Raw genomic sequence first — 18,406 nt, 5'->3', positions numbered from 1 at the left:
ACTCGAAGACTCCTTCAGGCATTCCAATGAACAAACGCAGAAGAGTGAGTCTTGAACACACAGAGAACACAGGTCAAAGAACAAGAGTTACAGATAAGAAACACGTTTTTCTTGTCTATATATAAATTTACACTGTGGGTGACATCAAGCAATGTTCCATACCAACACCACTTTCCTGCTAACAAAAGACTCTGGGACTAAGGTGCCTAAGAGTCCTCAGGTCATTCAAGATTGAAGGACCATTATCCAAAGTGTACACAGACTGTCAAGAAAACATGAAGGTGCTCTAGCAGCAGCTCGACAGATATTAAGAACAGAGACGTCCTACAGACAGACTATTAATGTCACCTGAACTAAGATTAAATGTGTTGCACCTGTCCAAGCAATTACACCTCTGTACCACACAACTGACCATACCATTTAAAACAACCAGCCACCAAACCTCAACTTGTATCAACATCTATATGAACTGGAAAGGAGATTTCCTGCATGATCATACTAACTGGTAAAAGGTCAAAGCACATTTAAGTTACCCTAACAAGAGAGTCTATTGCAATCTTTAAGAACTTTCGAAGTTCAGAATTTGTGCACTCACATCTCCACATACAGTAATATTCAAAAAGAGTACTTACAGTAATGTTGAAAAGGAGTAACTGCATAACAAAACCTGCCCAGGGACAGGCCTCTGATGAGGCAATCATTGAGGTAAAGGCAAAAACTATTCCTTCTTTCTCAACTAAGTGGTGATCAAGAAAGAGTATGATGCTTTTGAAAACTACTGTTGACAGAGCATCACTACCTAGTAGCATTCAGTACTGAAAGGGAGCCTTGACTCTGATTAAACAACCTGATTGTAATGAAGAACTAGGCAATCTGCAGGTCAGAAAATGCCAACCATACTCTACCACTCAAAATCTCCTGGAAAATCAGTTTCAGCTGATGAACTGAAAATCCAAAGGGAAGTATACTCTCCAGCGTTTGAACCTCACCAGTAATAAAATGTTAAGTACATTTGGACACTTACTGCTTTACTCAGTGTTGCTCTAGTCAAGAGTTTTTCCATGTCTGCATGTTTTGTAATCCTCCTCTCTGCTCCTGATAATTTTGAAATGTCCCAAGTATTCTATATGAAGGCTATGTGTAAGACCGTGTTGGTTTTGACACTACTACTTTTGCCAATTAAGGTGTCAGAAGTCTCTTACATATCTTTTAGTTTTGTGTGTAGTTTATCATATGAATATTACTTATGGTAAGGATACATGACAGTAACTGAAAGATATGCTTTGATCTAGTGAAGGAAATTATTATGTCTTTTTCCTGTTTAACTTGCAGCAAATGGGCAAACTTACTTCATTACTCAATTTTCAGCAGCAATGAGCAAAACATAATTTTCCTGCATTAATATCATCAGTGACATTTTAAACTGGCAATTAATGGTCAAAGAACTGTCCTCCATGTTTATGTTGACAGGTAATCTCAGTAGCAAAGAATTCATAAGCAAGAGGCCAAAAGTCTACCGCCTCCAACATCTCTGCTGAGAAAACCAAATGGAACATAGTTCAGTTTCTCCCCCACCCCGAAAGAAAACAGAGTAATTATTTACATTCCTTTAAATACTGCTGTTCTGGTTTTTATAATACTGCAAAAGCAGTGGAATGTATTATTGCTGTGCTTGCTAAGTCACAAAAATTTTGCTTTAGTGCAAGTGGTTCCATTCCTTATAACTGGAAGTTAATCTCCTGAATGGCATGGACACCACAGGGATAAATCCTCTTAGTGTTCTGTGTTACAGTTGCATTATTTCACCTTTTAGAAATACCACACTTGAGATGCCATTTTACATCAAAATTATTTCAGAGTTATTCTTTTCAGAATTTCTCTATACAGTGACAAATATTTAAAGTGCATGTGCCTAATGACCACAGTAATATACTGTAAAACTAAACAACTAGACTTACAAGAGCCACTTGCTTGTTAACTTTTGATAAAAAATTCCTCTGTGAAAAGCCAAGCTGCTGAAAATCCTGATATAAAAAGACAACTAAAACCATACATTGTAGCTGCAAAAGTTTTCAAGTTTTTAAAGCCCAAATGAAGTATTTGAAGAACACAGATAATCTTGGAAATAAGTGACCTGTAATACTCATGTCTGTTCATAATTTGTGATGAAGATCTAGAGTACCTGGAAACAAATAAATTAATCCAATTATTGGTCCTTTTTAAGCTTGTGCTTTATGCCTTAATGCACTTGGCTTTATAATAGACACAATCTACATTTTTTGTCTCCTTTATCCCAATCAAATCACAAAAAATATTTTTGCGTGGCCAACAACAGTAGTATCTGCATGAAATAAAGCACTAAGGAGGTAACGGAGGCTACATAGAGCTAATGTCTAAATATTAATTAATATTATAAGTAGAGCTAAAGTAATTTGTAATCTTTTACGCATGAAGACAGAACTGTTTTGCCAATTATTAACTAAAACAGGGTTTGCTCTAGGACATTTATCTTCAAATTCATAAAGACTTGGCAAGTAATCATTCTCAGAAAAATGTTTAGCCAAGACAACAACAAAATTTATGTCTTGAGTTGTTGCCCTTAATCTTTGTTCAGCAAATACTAAGTGTGGGTGTGCTGGAAGGAATTATACAGTGAGCTTTACAGAAACTTCTCTGCTTTTATTTATGTCACGTAATACCACGTTATTTTTCCTTTGCTAATACACAGCACAATTTCAGAGAGAGTATTTTGTCTCCAGTATGTGCCAGGCATTCATTCCTAATACACAGTAAGTTATTCCAGATTTATGTTTGGATAACAACTGAAACTCCCCTCACTCCCGTTTTAAACTAACTCTGTGCCAAGTAAAAATACTGGAGAACAAAAGTTCCAGCCAGCAAGCATGCACAATAGGTTGATTCTATCTTCTAAATTCTGTCCTAATATCCATTTTTCTTTTTCCTGGTCTAATAGGATCAAAAGATTACAGTTGTTTTTACTCATATGTATTTAATTCTCAAGTATAGAAAAAATTTACTAGGAACTGGAATATTTTTGACATTTAACAGTAACAAATTGTCATTAAACAGTAAGAAAAAACATTGCCATAAACTTTAGACATATTTTGATTCTGATTAAGAGATGAAAGCTTTTTCAAGCTATAAATTATTACTCATTCATATTCTACACTTCCCTTTTGCCTTTGTCAAACTGCTAACAGAAAAATACTTGTTAACTGCTTGGTAGAGGAAGACAACAGTTGGGAAGCAAGGGACGCAAAAAACATTAAACTGGACGTACTCAAATTACTGCAACTGCATTTTCACTAAAAATACATCTGCAAAGAAAAATAACTCATAATTAATACGTAACTAATAAATATTTTTTCCTGCTTCCATGAACATGAATGTATCATACTTCTGCATGTAGATCATAAATATATGCTATTTCTACATGGCTAAGTCAAAGTTGTCTGAATTAAAAGACTTTTAAAAATAAGTTTAACAGCACTGACAAACAAACTTCGAAGAGTCTGATACCTCCTTTTCATTATATGATGCTGAACGAAACTGGCAAAAGGTATTAGGCTGACAGCATCAGTTCAAAATGTGAAACATTCCAGTGAAAACAAATTACTTTTACACGTTTATTTTCAAGTAAAATTAGTTTAAGAAGAAATGTAAGAAAAAAAATCCAAGACAAAGGTGGGATGGAGGAAGGAAGAATACATATAAATTTAATTAAGAAATTCAAACCAAAAAGGATAGTATCATGACCCTCTCTTCCCCCCAGACTCTTTCATAGTATTCTAAATCCTACAGAGGAAAAAATGGATTAATAACAATATATTCCAAGGTTGTTACATGCTAGACAAACTTTGTCAAGTCAAAACCATATCAAGTAAAATGGCTCTTAAAATTACTCAAAGTGATTGTAAATTACATTAGAATTCACTGTTATTTGAAGAATAGCAACTTGTAAACAAACTAGGTGAAACAAAACTTGCAATTACAAACAAGAGTGGCAATTATTAAGGTCAGATCACAAAACAAGTAATCTAATAATATCAATTATGACTCCTATGAAATCACTCTGTGTTCTACATTGCCATTCTTCAGTGTGGTTTAAAGCCCAATTTTGGTCTCTTGAATAAGAGGTCTGCATGTGGAATTCATAGGCTTCTAAGCTTTTACACAATATTTAAATTACCAGTATTTTGGGCAGGGAAAAAGTTAATGAAATATAACAAGGGAAAATGTAGAGTCTTACATCTGGGCAGGAACAACCCCAGGTTCCAGTATAGGTTGGGGAATGACCTATTAGAGAGCAGGGTAGGGGAAAAGGACCTGGGGGTCCTGGTGGACAGCAGGATGACCATGAGCCAGCACTGTGCCCTTGTGGCCAAGAAGGCCAATGGCATCCTGGGCTGTATTAGAAGGAGAGTGGTTAGTAGGTCGAGAGAGGTTCTCCTTCCCCTCTACTCTGCCCTGGTGAGACCGCATCTGGAATATTGTGTCCAGTTCTGGGCCCCTCAGTTCAAGAAGGACAGGGAACTGCTGGAGAGAGTCCAGCGCAGGGCCACAAAGATGATGAAGGGAGTGGAGCATCTCCCTTATGAGGAAAGGCTGAGGGAGCTGGGTCTCTTTAGTTTGGAGAAGAGGAGACTGAGGGGTGACCTCATTAATGTTTATAAATATATAAAGGCTGGGTGTCACGAGGATGGAGCCAGGCTCTTCTCGGTGACAACCAACAGTCAGACAAAGGGTAATGGGTTCACGCTGGAACACAAGAGGTTCCACTTAAGTTTGAGAAGAAACTTCTTCTCAGTGAGGGTGACAGAACACTGGAACTGGCTGCCCAGGGAGGTTGTGGAGTCTCCTTCTCTGGAGATATTCAAAACCCGCCTGGACGCCTTCCTGTGTAACCTCATCGAGGTGTTGCTGCTCTGGCAGAGGGATTGGACTAGATGATCTTTTGAGGTCCCTTCCAATCCCTGACATTCTGTGATTTGTCTCTATAGTCTAATAAAGAAAATGAAATATTTTTAATTAAAACAGGTAAACTACCTTAACTGTAGGATTTACAGTAATTGAGATGTCAAGAAGACAAAAGGAGAAGGCAGCTACTCTGGATTAGTTATGATCAAATCGTGCAGATAAAAAAGCTTGTAGTTATTAGAGCACAAACCTGATGCACTCCTGTGGAACACCCTCCAGTTTATTTTAAACTGGAAGAAACCTATTTCATACTCTCAAACTACTCTATGAGGTGAAACAAAGCACCCTAGATGGGCATGACCATGAGATAAGTTTCCAAACCCAACCTTAATTGCTAACAGCATCCAGGGCTGCATTAGGAGAAGCACTGCCAGCAGGTTGAGGAAGGTGATCTTATCCCTTCTGCTCAGCACTGGTGTGACACACTATGAGTGCTGGGTCTAGTTCTGGGCTCCCAGTACAAGACACATGGGAAAGGCTACAAAGATGATGAAGGGCTAGGAACACCTGTCATACCAGGAGAGGCAGAGAGCTGGGACTGTTTAGTCTCAAAGAGAGAAGGCTCAGAGGGTCTTACCAACGTGCATAAATACCTGATGTGAGGAAGAGAGCAGTGGGGACAAAGCCAGACACTTCTCAGTGGTGCCCAGTGACAGGACAAGAGGCAATGGGCACAAAATCAAATACAGGAAATCCAGTTTAAACATAAGAAAAATCTTCAACTGTGAGGACAATCACCCACTGGAACAGGTTGGTCCCAGCAGCTGTGGAGTCTCCATCCTTGGGGATATTCAAAACCTGCCTGGACATGGTCCTGACCAATCTTCACTAGTGATGCTTTGAGAAGGGGATTGGAATAGGTGATGTACAAAGTCCTTTCAACCTCAATGATTCTGTGATTCTGCAAATTAGAATGCTGATATTGATGTATCCCTGCAGAAGCAACAGCAAACCTCAGACAGGAAAAGCCAGTTCTTAATTCTAATTCCAGAGGTTCAAGTTGAATAAAGATCTACCAGAATACTGTGAATTATATAGTGGAAAAATGCATGTTAGTATATTTACACCATAGAGCTGAACTTTAGGAATTCTGTACAAATATACATACCTCAGAAATACAGTTTGAATCTCTGAAGTACACTTGTTCTTTTTTATGTTCTCATTTGTATCTCTGTCAGAGTAGATTATTTAAAAATATTACATATGTAATCAAAGCAAGTGCCAAAAATAAGACACAGTAATTAACATCATCTTCAACTTTTGTTTCTGCCCACGGTTTGCTTTGAGTACTATGGGGTTTATTTATTTCTCTTTGTTATTTCCATCACTTCTCAATGTTTTTGTCTGCACAGACAAACCCAAGTTTTAGGGTCACAGTTTTCCCACTTACAGATCTTTGAAACAAATCAGAGCAAACAAGCTAAGGTTGAAGACAGAAAAAAATAGAAAGCACAGGGAAAAAAAGAAACTGAGAAATATTTTTAGTTTACACTCTTAGCACAATCAAAACAAGTCTCAAAGTACACTATGAAATGGATATCTACTACTTAAATATTTGACCATTTCAATTAACTCATCTTGACTAAAGAACAGATTAAATCTATTCTTCAGTATGTAATCTCTAATAATAGGCTTTAAATAATTTGCAGTATTAGTAGCACACAAAACTGTTTTCTGCCACTAACAATGTAAGAATATGGAAAATTTACTTTTATGAATGGATGATATAAAACTAGTACAAAAAAAAATGATATTTCAACAGGAAAGCTCAGGAATTTGATCTTATTAGATAAGGAATGTTAAAAGAACATTATTTCATGCATTTCAATTCTAGAATATCCCACTTAAGTCATGTGCAAAATCACTGCAGTGAAATATAGCAAATACCAGTTACTTTCATTTCCATTAGTACTTCTGAATTACATGCATCTTCTAAATTAGTCATTCAAAATGCATCTAGCTAAATAAATTAAAAGCTTAATTAAAATGTCTGTTATTAGTCCTCTGTTTTGAGGAAGGATCAGTAAAAAATTAACAATATTTCTGTTATAAAATTACGCAGTAACTGTATTTCCAAATTCTGAGTCAGGCAGTGAGAAGCTTGTTTCATGGAAGTCTGACTAAACTTATAAGTAAAAAGCCAGTCACATTTAACAGATGGGTATTTCCTTTAAAAGCTGAATGACTTGATTAAAGAAGTTGTCAACTAGTCGTGGAAGAAAAAAATGTCTCTTTTGCTTTTCTCTCCTGCTTAATCCCACAAAACAAGAAATGTCAACACAACAGTAAGATCTTTAGGAAGGATTTCTCTGCTACTTTTCTATCTCAAGAATTTGAGAATTGCAGGAGATTTTCTTCACATCTTTTTTAAACAGATCAAGTCTCCTGATCTCACATGAATAGTTTCTGATGTTCAGCAGACTGTAAAGTAAAAACTATCACAGCCCCACTTTTCTGAAGTTACTAGAACATTTTTTCATGTTGCATTCACTGGATATCCAAACACTGCTGTGTGTCAGGATGTTATTTATCACGGAACATCAGTGCTTTTCTGGCAACTCACTGGCATTCTCTCAACACTTTCGAATTAGAATATCAATAGCCAGTAAGTACAGAAACATGAAATAAACTACCAATCATCTTTGAAAAGAGCTTAACAACGCTACTGAAATGCTGAAACAACTGCTATTAAGGAAAATCTTGCTTTAAACACTGAAATGTAAGTTTATAGAAGACAAAACTACCTCTCAAACCTTCCAATTTTTCAAAAAGTAACTTCTGAGTCAAGCTGCCTATGGCACAGTTAGAGATCTAATTTCTTTAGTTATTACACAGGCTAGAGATTATTTTTTAATCAAAGCCTGCCTCCTTGTGTTTGCAGAATAACATCTCAAAGTAGGCAGTCAGACTCATGTAAGTTTTCAAGATAAGACAGTTATCTTCTTGACCACCGATCATTTTCCTTTTGCTAGGCAAACAATGAAGGATCCTTTACTGGCATTCCCTTCAACCTATCCAATCAGCTCACCTTTACTGAACCTGAAATAGGTACATACTTGAGGAAAAAAATTAACAAAATAATATGAAACCTGAAAAACAGTATCATATGGGGTGGCAAGCATTCTAAAAGATGGTAGGTTACTGCAGTGCTGAACACTTGCATAAAAGCGTCTAATCTCTTTAAAAGCAGAATTATTTTGTGAGATCATGTCGTGCATAACTTAAAAAAATAAGCTTGGTTTCTTTATTTCTCTATAGTCTATGTTCTAAGTAGAACAAATTTTACAAGCATGTAAATTTACAGTGCATACTGTCAGGAGGCAAATATATGCTTTTGCTTTAATCAACTATGTTCATCTACTAAAAGTGGCTACAGCTAAAAAATTTAACTGTTTACAAACAACGTATAAAGCAACTGATCATATACTGCTTTGAATCTGAATACCTAAAATTGGAGTTAAGCATGAAAGCTTTGTAAGGAATACGCGGGGCTACCAGAAATAAAATAATTCTTTAATTTTTGCCGTGCTTCTAGCAAGTACCACAAAAAAAGCATCTGTGATGTGTTACAGTGCACAACAGCATCAATGTTGTTCTTTAATGTCTTATTTTTCATGTGGAAAATTATGTGGCAGTTGAAAAATACAAATTATCCCTGCTGCAGCTATCCATATTGTGTAAAACAGAGATTAATGTTCATCAAATTACAATTTATTTAAATCAACACATGCCAGCAATATCAAAAAAGGAGTCTTGTCATTGCCCCAAGCCACAGTGTCTTGTTCCTTGTCTTTGTCTCTGTGGGAGCACAGCTGTTTAAGTGGTAGTGAATTGGTCTGGCTGAAAACCACCTTATTGTTGTTTTTCATCATACAATTACATCAATGTTTGCTCCTGAAGCACATTAGGGTTGGGAATGAGAGCGCAGAGGACTACAGGATCTTCTTTGGGTGGCAGCGCTGGTTTATGCCAGTTTAATGCTTCAAATGAACTATACTTAAAAAACGTAAGAGAAAAAAAATTAAAATGGTGTATGTTAATAAAATGTGTAACTGCCATTCAAATCCCCCTGTTTGAGAGCACACCTCTAGCCCAGTGGATGCTGATGAGAGACAAAAATATTAACATGACCAGTAAGTAGTTCCTCCTGACAATTTTATTGCTAAGCCATAGAAAATAATATTTTAGGTTGCAAACACATCTTACGAGCGTTCACTTGCTTCTGATATTCAAATTAGTTTGTGTGGCAGCTCTTATTATCAGAAATATACAAGTGGAATTGAACTAAAATGCACATAAATCAAAACCTGGCAAACATATGTCCATACTGAAAACTACTGTGCCGTAGAAACATAAATACTAGGACCAAAGCTTTTTTCTAGGGATGAACCACTTCAGGCAACATTCCAAAACTATAAACACCTTACTCTTTTCTTCAGACTGACAGTCACATCTGTCATATGACCAAAATTCAGATGTTTCCCCTCACGTGGTGGCTGTGCAAGCAGCCATGTGAGGGAACAAGCAGCACTGTTCCCTCACATGATCTTTCACTGCAGGGTCCCCTGGGCTCCTGGTCCCACAACATGCACAGTGCCAGGCCCACACCTGTAGATAAGCCTGGCAGAGAAGCACCAGCACAGAGAACATCACATGTTCCAGCACACACCAAGCTTTCCTCACACTATTCCTTCTACACAATACCTTATAGCAATGGACAGAGCTCCTCTGAAACGCGTTTCAAAGGCTCAACAAAGAGATGTTCAGCTTTTTTCAGTGAAGCATCTAATGAGAAATGTTGCTTTAACTCCACATAAAATCTGTATTGCTTTCAAAGTGTTATCTGAAAAGTATCCTGAAAATTGTTTTTATACTTAGACTTACACTTTAAAAAAGCTACCTTTTTAGGAAAGCTTTTATTATTCATAGTTTACTAGGAGTATACACAGTACATTTTTTGACAGTAGCAATATTAATAATTAATACTTTGGGATTCCACATAATTGTTCCAAACCCACAATGTTCAAAATTAATGGTTCATATACCTTATTTTTGCTTCAAAGACAGAAATAACAACAAAACCACAAAAAAACCCAGCAACAAAACAAAAAAACACAAACCACCAAAACACTACAAAACAGAAATTCTGCATTTTAATTCAAACTCATCCACCATGGGAAGAAGTGTCATCAGTGGAACACTGGTGAAGGTTAATGCTTCTCCTTTGTGTATTTAAAAGAACAAAGGATCCAAGCAAGACCTGTCTTAAAAGAGCAGAGTCACCGATTTTTACTTTGTGTAATAATGTAACGAGAAAGATATCTCTGGAATACAGCCTTTACTATAGTCAGTAATAAATCAGATGTGCTGAAGTACTCAAATGAAAAAATAAGATGTGCAAATTTTCAGGCTACTTAGGACAGACAGTACAAGGGACTTTACAGACAATGCTAATTATTCAACACAGGGGTTTTTTTTCTGTACACTGAGACTTACATTAATTTTCAGAATGGAAAAGACATTACGGAACACAGACATCAGCCACCAAAACACTTCTGTTTTAAAATACAACTAGACTTGTATTTTGTTACCTACACTTAACGCTAGTATTTTTATTGTATAGCCAAACAGGGTCTTACACCTGATACAAAATGCCAAAGAAATAAAGAAAACAACAACAAAAAAACCAAACAGTGAAATCTGACCTAGCTGGTGCTTCCTGCCACACGAAGTATGATTTGTCCTGTGTTTTTCTATTAAAAAAGAGTGGGTACTATTGAGAACACCCAGTGTTCTACTATGCAACTATCTCATTTCTTTGGTGGCATTTTTCCACATCATCACAATATTCCTGCGTAACACATAAAAATTAAAATTATTTTTCTGACACTGAGCTGACAGTTTTTTCAGAGATTTCTGAAGCCTGAATTTCATGAGTCCATCCTTCTAAACTTAAGATTGCCTTAGAAATTAGACTAACAGTTCTGCCTCTATTTTTATTTAATTCTTTTTGAAGACAAGCTATTGCCAAGTAAACCCACAAATGACCTCCTCACATCTCACAAAAAAACCCAAACATAAACATAACATTTCTGGTGATCTGCTAGTCTCAGAAATTTTCTAAGTGTGGTGATTAACTGTGACAGGAATTTGAGACTACTAACAACAGGCTTGCACTCCTTAATTAACTGTGGAAAGCCTTTAGAAAGGATCACAGACTACCCCGACGACCATTAGCTTAGACGCCATTAGTTAGCTTGGAAAATATACATATTAATTTGAAAAACTTAGAGCAAGATTTTGCTGTGTTCATTTCAATGAAGCTAACAACAATACAACAAAGCCACCCACTCTCTCCACTAAAGAAGCCTGAATAAGTGACAAAGCCTCACAAAAAATAAAATGAACATTACTATAAAGAATTAAAAACTCTCAAAACCAAACTGCTTGCTCAGATACAAGTGGTCTTTTCAGCAGCAGAAAAAAGAAAAGACTCTCGAATATTAGTTTTTTGCAATACTTATTAGGACTATGCCAACACAGAAAACTTGACTTAATACACGTGCGTACAATCATGTATTTAAGCTGCTGGTATATCCACTACGACTGCAAAGAGGCTTAACTCTGCAAAAATAGAGGACACGAAAGACGGGTCGGGGCTTGCAGCTGAAGCGGCGGCCAAGAAAGACCAAGATCACCCCGCACCGCCCCAAGAGGTGGGGCCTCTCCCCTACCCCGCTTTCCGTACATCCCCCAGGCACTCCACACAACCCAACCAGCCAGGCGGAAAGAGGGAGGGGCGCGCTCCGTCCGATGCAGCGACTGGTGGCCGGGGGGCGGTTGCGGCCCCAGCCGCGGGGAGCAGCGGGCGGGGCGGGACGCGACAGGCCGGGGCGGGCCCGGCCCCGGGGGCCGGCGCTGCGGCCGCCTCACTCACAGTAGTACGCCACCACCGGCTCGCGCTTGTCCAGCTCCTGCGCGGTTCGCAGATGGTGCTGGATGCTCTTGAACTGCGGCGGCAGCGGGGGAAGAGCCGCAGCCGCCATCGCGCAAACGGCGACGCGCAGCGGCAACGACGGGCGGCCCACAACAGCTCTCGCTCCCGACCCTGGCGCCGGCCGCTTCCGCTTCCGGCGTGGGCCGTCGGAGCGCTTACGTGCTGGGCGGGCTGCCGCCGGTGGCCGTGCGCCCGGGAAGAGCGCCCCCTGCTGAGCGGGCGTCGCGGGGGCTTCCCCGAGCCTTGGCTGCCGCAGGCGGGCGGTGGGGCATGTCCGCCGGGCCGCGCAGCCTCACGCGTCTCCTAAGTGGCTTATTAGTGTTTGAAACGTGTCCCACAGCCACCGTGGGCCTGGAGACCTCAGCTGGCGCAGCTGGGGGAACAGCGGCCCGGCCCGGCTCTCTGGGGCTGAGCAGCAATGCCCTCCCCAGCCCGTCCCTGTCCCCGTGTTCTGCCTGTCCGCCCAAAGGGCTGGCACACTTTCCCCGTGGAGGTAGAGCCGCAAGTAAAGTCCCTTTAAAGGTTGAGAAACTTCCCCTTGGGCTGCCCTGAGGCCACCAGGGGTCTGGGAGGCCCTTGGCCACTCAAGTGCACCTGTATGGCTGGGCCTGTGCCCTGCGTCCCGCTGCTGCTCACTGCGGAAGCCTTGTGCGACCAGTGCCCTGGTTAGTGGTGCTTCGCTGGGCTGGGCTGCTTCCCCGCAGCTGTCAGCCTTGGAAAGTGCATCTCACAGGATCGCCGGTTCTCAGATGACTTCTTCTCTGAGGAAGCTCCGGGGATTTCTCTTTTTGCTGAGAGGGGAGAAGAACGGCAAAAGAAATGGGAACCGTTGCAGCGAAATGGTTTCGAACGGATCTCACAAATTGCAATATTAATTATTTTAGTGTTTGTCATCTTCTCATTCTGACAGCATAGTTAAATGATTTTAAAATTTGTTTTAAATGGCCCCACTGCCAGACATCCTCATGGTCTAAAAATAGCCATCTGCAAGGGAAGAGAATGGTCAGTGCTCCAGGGCATAGAGGCAGATGCGTGTTGAAGGGAGGCATGAGGTAGGAGAGGTAGTTGTGCTGTCTCATTGCTATCATGGGAGAGTGCTGAAAAGAGAACAGAAAGAAAATGACGGCTGAACAGCAGAAAGGAAGTCAAGAAAGGAGCAGAACAGAGAGTGGTTATAGGACTGGGATGTTGTGGTGGTGTACTAGAGGCTGGCTGGCCCAGAGCAGCTATACCTTTGATGTAAAGGCAATCACATCACTTGCTGAGTGTATTTAGCTTGTTTCCTTCAAGATGATGGAGGGAGCAATTATGTCTCTTTGTTAAGTGAGAACTTAAATGGGCATGATGTCTGGCTAGAGACAAACCTGACTGTAACGCACAAGCTGGGGATTGCTTTGAGTGCTGTCTGTGGAAAATGAGGCAGCTAGAGTATGGTGGAAAACAGTGAAGAAGTCAAAGCAGTGCTTATAATGTGACCCTGATGTAAGCAAAGAAAATACTTACTTCTGTGTTCTGGAAGACAGAACTTCATGTTCGTTGTGTACAGAAATACAATTGGATCAAAGAATCCCCCAGTCTATTACATAATTCCTTTCATAATGACAAAAGAAGGCCTTCAGGATCAAATATTTGCTAAGCATTCAAGCTAAAATCAGTGAAACACTGAGAAACGCACACAGGCATATTATATTTCTCAGAGGGAGTAAGGGTGGAAGGAAGTTGATAGAGAGCAATGTAAATGAGGATAAAAGTGTTGGGAGTTTGGAAGACTAGGAAAAAGAAAAGTTTAAAGACACTTAAGGATATAATGAATGCTAGGAAAACAAATAGCAAATATAGGAAAGAGAAGTGTTGACGACCATGGGGAAATGGTTTCTTTATGTGGATGTAATATCTCCATCAACGTGTTCAGGAAACTAATGATGGAATCAGTCACAGAAAAACTTTTGTGTTAAGACAACAACGCACATTTTGTTTTTAAACGAAAAACAAACTGAGGAATCTGACAATTTTAATTTCACAGGAAATGCAGAAAAAAAAATCTGTGTTGTCAATGCTTTGGAAGAACACATTTTGATATGTTCCAGACTTTGACCACCAAGGGAAAGGGCATGTTAGTGGGTAATCCAGCTCTCAGAGCTGCCCGGGGGTCCTCAGGCAGTCCCAGTTTTGCAGGGCTCTTTCTTGACAGTAATGGGGAAGTCTCCTGAGGGGCTGCGGGTTTTGGCACTCCTCTGACCTTTCTGAAGTGTTTTGAAATCTACAGAAGAAGAACAACAAGCAATGGAAATATGAAGCACCAGGGAAAATACTGACAAGGTTGTGATGAGGTTATTTTATTATGATACAAACATCTGACTAAATGTGATTTGAGTATGGTTGGTCACCACTGTACTTGGCACATGGAAGTAAATTCTTTTTGGTAGCAATAGATATTGTATTTTACTTATAAATAAAAATATTTTTTGCCTGAGATTACAACTTTAACTTGCAGAGAATAATTCCAGATGGATACCAATGTATGTAACAAAAAATTTAACGTGTTGACCCAAGCACGTGGCATGTTATGCAAACAAGAAATTAGCACAGCGATTCTTATTCTATTTTAATGCTTGCAAATATCAAATACCTAGTTTTATATTGCACAAATCTGATAGCGTTGACTAGACATATATTCAAGTTAATATATAACTTCTACAGGGGAAAAAATAACACAACATTAATATTTTAGTACAGTGAATGTATTGAAATTTATCATATTGTTCTTCATCAGCTCATCAAAAAACCACACATCTAGTTGTGACCCACTTTGATTTAAATGGCCAGAAGCAATCAAATCCAAGACGCCTAAATCATGGAATTCTATTTACGTAATGAGGACTAAGTTTGTAGTTGAGATTTACAAGGCTCTTATAACCCAACCTCGCTTTGGACTGCTTAAGCAACAGTTGATGCTAAAAGATTTTGTAATAATTTTTCAAGATTTTTCCAAATATTTCTGAAAGGACCCAAATGCTGTCACTAGGATCTCAACTTTTTATGCTTTTATGCTTGATGTTTTTTCAATTCAAGAAGCAAAGATATTCTTCTCTTCAGTGTTACAGGCCTCAAAATGTGGCCACAGATGCTGGTGGACTCCTTTTAACTTTCTGGTTCCTGGATCATTGCTAAGTAGTGATGAGTCCGAGTCTCTTGTTTCACTATGATTCAGAACAGAAATTGTTCAATTTAGTAGCCATAGAAAATTATGAAAGAGGAAAAAACGTTCTTTTTTTTTTCCTAGAAATTGAAAGTATTTTAAAAGCAAAAGGAAAATAAATAACTAATTATTATGATTTCTATTTGTACATATTTTATACAGGAAACTACTTCCTCCTTTCTCTCCAGTTCTGAAATTTGTTGGTTGTTGTTGGTTGGTTTGGTTGGTTGGTTTTTTCCATTACCTCACTTAAGCACAAAGAATGAAATAACTTCTAAGTTCAAGATATCTATTAGTCCTTAAGAAGAGACTGTCGAACGCAAAAACATCTGATACTTATATAAAGTTCAAGACCTAACCTATCCAAATACACTTCTTGCATAGAATACTTTTAGTATGCAGACTTCTTAACTGTTATTCTAGCGACTTTAGCCAGAGTAATGAGATGTGACACACACAGCAAAAAATTCTGGGGGCCCAATTCTGCAGTTATGCACAAGCAACTCTCACTGAAATCAAGGCATAACTGGACCCAGAAAGGGCTTTTCTCCATGATTTTCTTTTGACACTTTTAAGATTCTTATGCAAAACTAAGTCATAAAGCCCCTTTACTCCTTCAAAATGTGATCATAAAAAATTGGTAAAAATCTTCAACATCGTAAGCTGAAACATAATGAGGGTAAGGCATTCCAGTCAGTGTGAAGAATATCATGCTATTCTCTCACATTTAAAAGGAGATTCACAGCTGGCAGGTGACACCAGCTGGGCTGCTGCAGAGTCAGCTGATACCAGTGGATCTTTTGTCACTGCAGCTTCACCCGGAATCTCTGCCCCTGGGGTGTGAGATGTGGGTTGCAACAGGGACACTGCCTGGGAAAAAGTTTGAATACTTTCTGGTGCCCAGAGCTTATCTACCATTAGTGCTTCATTCTAAAGCCATAAGAACATGTAAGAAATTTGGAATAGTTTTTCCTAGAAGGTCAATAACCTTATTAGCTCCAAGTACCTGTATTCAGAAAAGATGTGAATAAAAATATGATTATAAATAACCTCCTTCTCACACACAGGCACTCCTCTGGAGGCAAAACTATTGTATGTGGCAGGTCATGAAAACATGCTACTTTTATAAATCTTATTGCTTTTGGTCTTGACACGGAAACAAAGATTATTCAGGTAATACGGTGTTTTTCAGGGAAGAAGTGAGTGTCAGGTGACTACTCTGCAGCAGTCATCATCTCTTCTGCAACACTGCATAGAGGACAGGAGAATTTTTTTGTTATAGCTTGAAATCATTGCTATAAAACTGCAGGTGGACAGGGCGGTAAATGACTAGGACTGATTGACCTCACTGAGTTTTTAAGAAACCTAGCCTTCTACATGAGATCTCAAAAATTTCGGCAACGCACAAGACCACTGTAATCACAGTAAATGTGTACATTGCAATAAGAAAAATTGTCTTTTCAAAGTGCTCTGGCACCATGCACCGGGTAACATTAAACTTCTTTTCAAGTGCTCCCACATCACACATGTAGATTGCGTTCACTTTGAAACCAAAGAGCTGAATCTGAAGCCAAAAAGCCGCAACTTCAAGGATAATCCTTAAGAAAACAGTGAAGATATAAAAACCAGTGTAGAATGACTTTTGGAGGATTTCTTCCTGTGCGATGTTCTTACATGCAGCACAAAGGTGAAAAAACGCTCCAGGTATCAGTACAATCGCCAGCTGTAATGCCCAGAATACCTAAAATGTAGCAGAAATGTAGTTGTCAGATCATTTACAACTGTATCGGGACAGCTAAACCATGCACATATTGGAACATTTTGCCAGTCTGTTTTTGATATATCTAAGATGTATAAACACTTAAATGATGATAAAGGTAAAAGTCACAGTTATGTTTTAATTTTAAAATTTCAGTTGGTTTCTGAAATGTGAGTATCATTGTTATGAAGGATAGAAAGCACAACACCATATTTAGTCACAGATTAAAGGCTATTAAAAGGAAAATACTCATGAAAAAGGTGATAACTATCTCAATCAGTTATTACTTCCCATGTGGAACAATTATGTTTATTTTTTTGCAGTTTATTTTCTTAACATTGGATTTCTACAATTAAAAAAAAAAAGAAGATAATTACCTGAGGGGTTATAGGCCTGAACTGGTTGTAACAGAAAAGATTAACCTCTCTCTTGTCTGGGTCACAGCTGAAATGCAAGGCCTCATTTCCATAAACAGCAAAGCCCAGAACACCAAGGAAAAACATACGAACAGAGCCAAAGAAAAGGGTGTGGAATTGGCCGATTACCGTTGGTGGCCTGAGCTGGAGATCACAGGGTTATTCAACATGAAAACAAAAATGAACAGCATTATTTTTGAGGGCCTACTCACGAATTTTCATTATCCGAAGTATTTATTTTATTCTACGTGTTTTAAAAGGAGTTTGCCTGTGAAGGCTGCAGTAGCTTTCTAACAAAATAATGGATTAGAACCCTTCATCGTTGCTACTAATTTTATATAAAAATTCCGTTTTCTCCCAGTTATTGGTTAATTTGTTTCACTGCCTCTATCTGTATTCTGCTGTTGCAGAATGCGCCAGGCAGAGCTGGACGCTTCGACCAAAAGTCCATTCGTTTTGCTATTGTATCGATTTTACATGATGTCAGGTGATGGCAAAAGAAGGACCGCCTGTGCCATCATCAGACATAAAGGTACTTGTTCTTGCAAATTAAATTCCAGCTTCCCCAAGGGGTCATTTGTAGCGCCCAGGCAGAACCGTTTCTCGCCCGGGCAGCCCTGCTGCTGAGCGGTCCGTGCAGGAGGCAGCCGGCACTGCTGCTCAGTGCTCGGGGGATAGGGGACGCGGCTGCCGCGCGGTTTTGGGGCCGAACCCCTCGCTCTCGGCTCCGGCTTCGCGTTACTCACACATCCCTCCGAGAAGCTCCGCATGTAGTTGGGGGACATGGCTGGGGAAAGCGCCCTGCACGGGCGGGGGTGGCCGCAGGCAACCCCAGCCCCGGCCCCGGCCCCGGCCCCGGCCCCGGCCCCGGCTTCAGCCCCGGCTCGCTCCGCCCTTTGCCCCCGGGCGGGCCCCGGCTCTCGGGGAGGCGGCGGGCGCAGCAAAAGCGGGGACGGTAATCCCCGGCCAGCACTGTCAGCAGCGCCGTCCGCCACCGCCACGCCGGGTGCTCCCCTGTTCTTGCCTCGCCGCCTTGC

General features: G+C 39.8%; 2 protein-coding genes across 4 annotated transcripts in view; both read right to left on the bottom strand.

Annotated features, from left to right (window-relative positions):
- Nucleotides 1–12,121, bottom strand: part of VTA1 (vesicle trafficking 1) — a 36,788-nt gene extending 24,667 nt beyond the window's left edge. For 2 of the 3 annotated variants that reach the window (XM_065631605.1, XM_065631606.1), the window contains exon 1: nucleotides 11,936–12,121. In XM_065631605.1, the coding sequence (XP_065487677.1) occupies nucleotides 11,936–12,044 (109 nt within the window). In that variant the 5' untranslated portion in view covers nucleotides 12,045–12,121. Of the gene's footprint in view, nucleotides 1–6,106; nucleotides 6,124–11,935 lie in introns of those variants that run through there. The other variant, XM_065631607.1, reaches the window with a different exon arrangement.
- A 4,418-nt stretch (nucleotides 12,122–16,539) lies between these two features.
- Nucleotides 16,540–18,154, bottom strand: GJE1 (gap junction protein epsilon 1). The gene is made up of 3 exons (XM_065632903.1): nucleotides 18,116–18,154; nucleotides 17,331–17,513; nucleotides 16,540–16,935 (listed from the first exon to the last, which is right to left on the bottom strand). The coding sequence occupies exons 1-3, from the start codon at nucleotides 18,152–18,154 to the stop codon at nucleotides 16,540–16,542; spliced, it is 618 nt and encodes a 205-aa protein (XP_065488975.1).
- Between the last annotated feature and the right edge of the window lie 252 nt (nucleotides 18,155–18,406).

Source organism: Caloenas nicobarica, chromosome 3 (genome assembly GCF_036013445.1).
Source record: "Caloenas nicobarica isolate bCalNic1 chromosome 3, bCalNic1.hap1, whole genome shotgun sequence".
NCBI classification, from domain to species: Eukaryota; Metazoa; Chordata; class Aves; order Columbiformes; family Columbidae; genus Caloenas; species Caloenas nicobarica.
The sequence above is the reverse complement of the archived record's forward strand: the minus strand, read 5'-3'. Positions and strand labels throughout refer to the sequence as shown.